This window comes from Cricetulus griseus, chromosome X (assembly GCF_003668045.3).
Source record: "Cricetulus griseus strain 17A/GY chromosome X, alternate assembly CriGri-PICRH-1.0, whole genome shotgun sequence".
Classification (NCBI taxonomy): domain Eukaryota; kingdom Metazoa; phylum Chordata; class Mammalia; order Rodentia; family Cricetidae; genus Cricetulus; species Cricetulus griseus.
Genome location: NC_048604.1, coordinates 123,296,408 through 123,302,566, shown reverse-complemented (window position 1 = coordinate 123,302,566; position 6,159 = coordinate 123,296,408). Strand labels below are relative to the sequence as shown.

The window sequence follows — 6,159 nt, the reverse complement described above, 5'->3', positions numbered from 1 at the left end:
AGAGGGCTGATTTCCAAAATATACAAGGATCTCAAGAAGCTAGCCACCGAAACACCAAACAATGAAATTAAAAAGTGGGGTGCAGCAAAAGAAGCACATTCATATAACAAGAACATCTGTTCAACCATGTTCATAGCAGCATTCTTTATAATAGCCAGAAACTGGAAGTAACCTAGATGTCCCTCAACTGAAAAAAGCAGAAAAAAGCGATGGAATCTTGAAATTCGCAGGCAAATGGATGGAACTAGAAGAAACCATCGTGCATGAGGTAACCCAGTCACAAAAAGACAAACATGGTATGTCCTCACTCATATATGAATTTTAGACATAGAGCAAAGGATAACCAGCCTATAATCCTCTTCACCAAAGAAACTAGGAAACGTGAAGGACTCTAAGGCTTAAATGAATGGACCCCAGGAATGGGAAGGGACAGAAACTCCTGAGCTAATTGGGAGCATGAGGGTAGGGGAGAGGGAGCTGCCAAATGAGAGCAGGAGAAGAGGAGTGAAGGAGAGGAAATAGAGGAGCAGAAATATTGAGTTGGAGGAAGAATAGAGTAGAGAGAGCGGGATGAGAGATATCATATTAGAGGGAGCCATTATAGGTCTGAGGAGAGATCTGGCACTAGGGAGATTTCCAGAGACCTACAAGGATGACACGATCTGACAATCCAGGCAATGGTGGAGAGGAAAACCTAAATGCCGTTCCCCTAAAATGAGATTGATGACTACTTTTTATGCCATCCTACAGCCCTCATCCAGTGGCTGATGGAAGCTGAGACAGACATCCACAGAAATACACTGAACTGAACTCTGGAACTTAGTGGAAGAGAGGGAGGAATGAAAATCGAAGGGGTCAGTACCAAGTTGTAGAAACCCAAAGAATCAGCTGGCCTGAACAAGGGGTATCACGTTGACCTCAGATACTGTCTGGGAGGACAGTACAGGACTGATCCAGACCCCTGAACATGGATGTCAATGAGGAGGCCTCTGCACTCTAAGGGGGCCATGATAGTGGATTAGTATTTTTCTCTGGCCTAAGAAGGGACTTTGAGACCCTATCCCACGTGAAGGGATGCACTCTGGACACATGGGTAGGGCCTAGGCCCGGCCCAGGATGATGTGGTGGACTTTGTGGAGCCACCATTGAGGTCCCTACCCTGCCTATGGTTCAGGTATTGCAGGCTCACAGCATTCTCTTGTGGTTCTCCCTGTGTGTCTCCCTCCCTCCCTCCCTTCTTCCCTCCCTTCTTCCCTCCCTTCTTCCCTCCCTCCCTGCCTCTCTCTCTCTCCTCTCTCTCTCTTCTCTCTCTCTCTTCTCTCTCTCTCACACACACACACACACACACATACACACACACACACACACACACAGACACACACACACAGACACACACACACACTTTCTGCTCCCCTCCCCATCATCCTGTTTTCACCCTTCCATCTCATCTTCCTCCCCGTTCCTTCCCCTCCCCTCCTCCCCTCTTCCTCCCCCTCTCCTCATTGCCCTCCTCTTTCTTTCCCCCTCCATCTCCTTCCCTTATTCCTCTTCTCTTCCCCAGACTCTTCCTTTCCCTCCTCTTCCTCTTCCCTCCTCCCACTCGTCCCGTCCTCTCTCCCTCCTCTCCATACTCATTTCCTTCTTTTTCCTCATTCCCTTTTCCTCCTCCTCTCCTTTCCCTTCTCTTCTCTTTCCTTCTCCCTTGCCTTCTTGTCCTTTCTTCCTCCTACCGTCCCTCCCTATTGCCTTCCTTCATCTTCCCCTTCTTTTCTCATCCTCTCCTTCAGAGCTAGCCTGAAGCTAAGGGGTGGAGGCAAGCCTATATCCCTGGAGGTTCCCATGATGACAGCAGCAGGAGTTTCTTTGCCCAATCCCTCGCCCAGATGCCAGCAGACCCCAAGCAGTTAAGTTTCCTGTGCATATGCCCAATGCACATACCAACTGATAAGCTCTTGGGTCTCCAAGGCTACAGGACTGGTTGCTGCTCATCTGACATCTCAAACAGCCTGAACTGAACTTTGTATGTTTCCTTCCTGTGGACCCTGTTGCTTCTGAGTGTACAAATGAAGTACCCTGGATGTTCTTACCCCAACCAACAACATAACACCCCATGGACCCACAGGCCATTCTTCTCATGGTAGAAATGTCCCTTGGCCCCTCCTAATGAATGAGGTGTCCACTGACACAGCCTCCAGGCTGTCTTTATCCCCTGTTGTTCTCATGAGCACTCAGGATCTGCCTTTGGCCCTGCCCATGATCAGCCTATTTCCCCTGTTAACCAAGCCTGGAAAAAGCCAGGAATGGAAACTTGCACTCTCCCTCCTCTTCCTCACCCCTCTCCTTTCTTTTCTCCCCTTCTTCTCCCCTTCCTTCTTCCAAACATTCTAATACTCTCCTTCCTTATCTTCCTTCTCCTGCCTCCCTTTTCTCTGCCTTGTCCAGTTCTCCTCACCCTCTTCCTCCTATTGTTTCCTCTCCTCCCTCTCTCCCTATTCCTTCCCCCTTCTTCTTCTCCTTTTACACTTCTCTATTTTCCTTTTCACCCTTCCTTTCTCTATTCTCCTCTTTCCCCTCCTCCTTCCCCTCCTTTTGTTCCTCTCCCCTCCTCTTCCCCTCTTCTTCCTATCTTCCTCCTCCCCCTCTTTCTTCTTCCGTCTTCCCTCTGTCTTCTCCACATTCTCCTCCCCTCCTTCTACCAATCTTTCTATTCCTCCTCCTCCTTTCCGTCTCCTCCTCTCTTGCCCATTCTTCTTTTCCAACATCTATTCTTTTCCTCGTCTACCACTCCTCCCTCTTTCCTCCTCCCTCTCTCCTTTATCCTTCTCCCACCACTTTTCTTCCTCTTCCTTTCTCCTCTGCATTTCCTTCTCCTCCACCACTTTCTCTATCCATTTCCTTTCTCTCCTTCTTTCTTCCCAACACTCTCCATCAACTTTTCCACTGCCCTCCACTCCTCTCCTTCTCCCTCTCATTCCTCAACTTCCACTCTTTCTCTCCCCTTCTCCTCCCTCTACTCTTCCTTCTACATCATTCTCTTCATGCATCTCTTCTCACTCTCCCCTTCTCCTCTCTCTTCCTCCTTCTCCTCCCTCACCTTCCCTTCTTATGCTCCCCTCCTCTCTCTATTGTTCCTCTTTCCCCCTTTCCTTCTCCACCCCTCCTTTTCCTATCTTTCTCCTTTTCCTCCAATTCTTCCTTATCTCTTCCCCTTTTCCTCTCACATCTCCCCCTGCTCTCCTTTCCTCCTGGTCCCTTTACTCCTCCCCTCCAACTCCTCCTGCCCTCTCCATTCTCTCCTTCCTCTATTTACTTCCCTCGTACTTTCTCTTCATTTTGTCCTCTTACTTGTCCCCTCTGCCTTTTCTTCTTCCTCCCTTTTCTTCTCTCCCTCCTGTAATTTTCCTCCTCTTTCTGCTCCCCTATCTTGTCTTCCTCCTCCCTGCTCTTCTCTTACCCCTCCTCCATGTCCTCACCCTTTTCTTCCTCCCCTCCTGTTCTTCTCCAATTATTTCTCTCCTCCCATCTCTGCCTCTCCATCCTCACTCTTCTCTTCCCCTCTCTAGCAAGCCCTCTTCCCTTTCTCATTATACCCTTCCTTCCTTTACCTTCTCCTCAATCCCTCCTCTATTTCTTCTCCATTCTCTCTTGAAACCAAGGAGTCAACCAGGGACTGATAGCTATATCTTCAATCATTTGTACATTTTGAAAAGATTTTATATTTTTAATTATGTGCATGCATGTGTTTGGGGTATATCCATTATGCTGATCCTTTGGCCCTAGGACCAAATGCAATATGAACACCTAGTAAAAACTCATTATGTGAAAGTGATAGAAGCACCATCACTTGAGCAATATTGTCAAATAAGCAACACAAATTTTTAGTGAACATTTATTTGTTTGGACCATTTAAAATTTTTATATCTGATCAGAACAATAAGCAACCAGAAATATTAAGCCCTCTTGTACCTGGATAGTTTTCAAGAACATCAAATATACAATGAAATCAGCAAAGATAGAAATGTTTACTGTTCTAGGTCATAACAGAGTGGTCTGCAGACCCTCACAGGGCTTTGAAGCAATATACGACAGAAGCCATTTTGTAATTGCTCGCAAGAAACAGAGAAGAGGAACTCTCTGCTAGGTAATTAAGGAGACCGTGCATATAGCTGGACACTGACATAAGACTGTGCCGATTAAGTGACAAATGGGTCAAAGCAGTTCCAATGTTCACAAATAATCGCAGGAGGTGTGGAGCCCCGTAAATCTGAGACATCGGAATATCTGGGTAAGCAAGGAGGATTTCATCATACTGGGGTTTTTCAAACTGACAGAGCAGCTGAGTGCCCAGCATCTTGTTGAAATACTCTCTAATTCCACACACAAGTTCATCAACAGAATATTCTGAATTATCAGACTTTCTCTGTGACTTCAAGAAAGTCACATAGTTTTCAAGAATGTGATCTACATTCTTCTCAGCAGGGAGTTGGAATAACTGCTTCTGCTTGTTTACCAAGTCCCAGTCCTCAACAAGACATGCTTTTAGTTCTGGAGGCAACTTCAATTCAACTCCCATTCTCAGATTCACTGCCTGCATACGCTGACCAGTGGTGATAGCCCAAGGCACATTCTGATGAGGGACCTGGGCTACTTGGCTGGTATCACTGCCAATTCTGCTTTCTGGAGCATTCTTCATGTGCTCTGGCACTGGCACCATAGGAATGGATCCTGAGAAGGTTTCTCTACATGAAATCCTTCCTCTGTGGAGTGATGACCTTCCTCCACAGAGCACCCAATCTCTCCTGTGTTACTTTCCTCTTCTGGAGTATTCTTCATGTGCTCTGGCACTGGCACTGTAGGCATGAATACTGAAGAAGGTTTCTCTACATGAAAGCCTTGCTCCATGAAGTGATGACCTTCCTCCAACAAGCATACATTCTCTCCTGTGTTATTTTCCTCTTCTGGAGTATTCTTGTGCTCTGGCACTGGCACTGTAGGCATGAATCCTGAAGAAGGTTTCTCTACATGAAAGCCTTGCTCCATGGAGTGATGACCTTCCTCCACAGAGCACCCATTCTCTCCTGTGTTACTTTCCTCATCTGAAGTATTCTTCACATGCTCTGGCACTGGCCCCATAGGCATGGATCCTGAAGAGGGTTTCTCTACAAGAACACCTTTCTCTTTGGAGTGATGACCTTTCTCCACAGAGCCCGCATTTTCTCCTGTGTTACATTCCTCATCAGTGTAGTTGTCATGAAACTCAACACTCTCCCCAGAACAAAATTTCTTCTCTGTGCTCCCTTTCATGGCAGAGTGCTGTCTCTTTTTCTTAGCAGGTTGGGCTCTCTCCCCAGAGTTAACTTTCCCTGCAGAGTGGATTCTCTTGGAAGATGGGCCTTCATCTGCAGGGCAACTCTTTTTAAGAGAGCAACTTCTCTCCTCAGGTAGATGTTTCTCTACACTGCAGCTTTTCTTTGGAAGCCTGCCTCTTCCTGTGGGGCGATTTTGCCATGCAGAGGTTCTGCTATCTGCTGAGTGACCCTCCTCTGCATGGCTGCTTTTCTTCTGGGGGCGACTTCTCCATGTCGGGTGTTCTTTCCCTGTGGAAGTTCTTCTCTCCACGGTGTAACCCCTTTCCAACAAGCGACCCTCCTCTGCAGGGCGGCTTCTGAGGTGGCGATCTCTCCCTGCAAGGATATCTTCACCTGCAAAGGGTATGCTCCTTGCCAAGTTGACTGTTTCGACTGAGCAACCCTCTTCTCCAGGGCGGCTTTTCTTCTCGGGCCAACTTCTCCCTGTGGGGTCATCTTTCGCTGTGGAAGGTCTTTTCTTTGCAGTCTTACCAGTGTCCACAAAGCGACCCTCCACTATAGGGCAGCTTTGGATGCAGCGAGCTCTGCTTGTAGGGCTATCTTCACCTGCCAAATGTCTGCTCAATGCCCAGTTAACCAGGTCAACTGAGCGAACCTTCTCTGCACCTCGGCTTTTGATGTGGCGATCTCTCCCTGCAGATCGACTCTTGCTTGCTGAGTATTCCTTCTCTGCTAGGTGACTTTTTTTGTCAGGCCGACCTCTCCCTCCAGGATGATCTTTCTCTGTGGAGAGTCCTCTCTTCACAGAACGGTCTCCCTCTATCTGGCGATCTTTCTCTGAACAGCTAAG

General features: G+C 47.6%; 1 protein-coding gene across 1 annotated transcript; it reads right to left on the bottom strand.

Moving 5' to 3' along the window:
• Positions 1–4,060: 4,060 nt before the first annotated feature.
• Positions 4,061–4,576, bottom strand: LOC100759984 (mortality factor 4-like protein 2). The gene has a single exon (XM_027433187.1). The coding sequence runs from the start codon at positions 4,571–4,573 to the stop codon at positions 4,061–4,063; it is 513 nt and encodes a 170-aa protein (XP_027288988.1). The 5' UTR covers positions 4,574–4,576.
• Positions 4,577–6,159: the final 1,583 nt, after the last annotated feature.

Excerpts from the sequence above, each read along its gene's own strand:
- LOC100759984 (XM_027433187.1), bottom strand. The coding sequence starts at position 4,573 with ATGGGAGTTGAATTGAAGTTGCCTCCAGAACTAAAAGCATGTCTTGTT.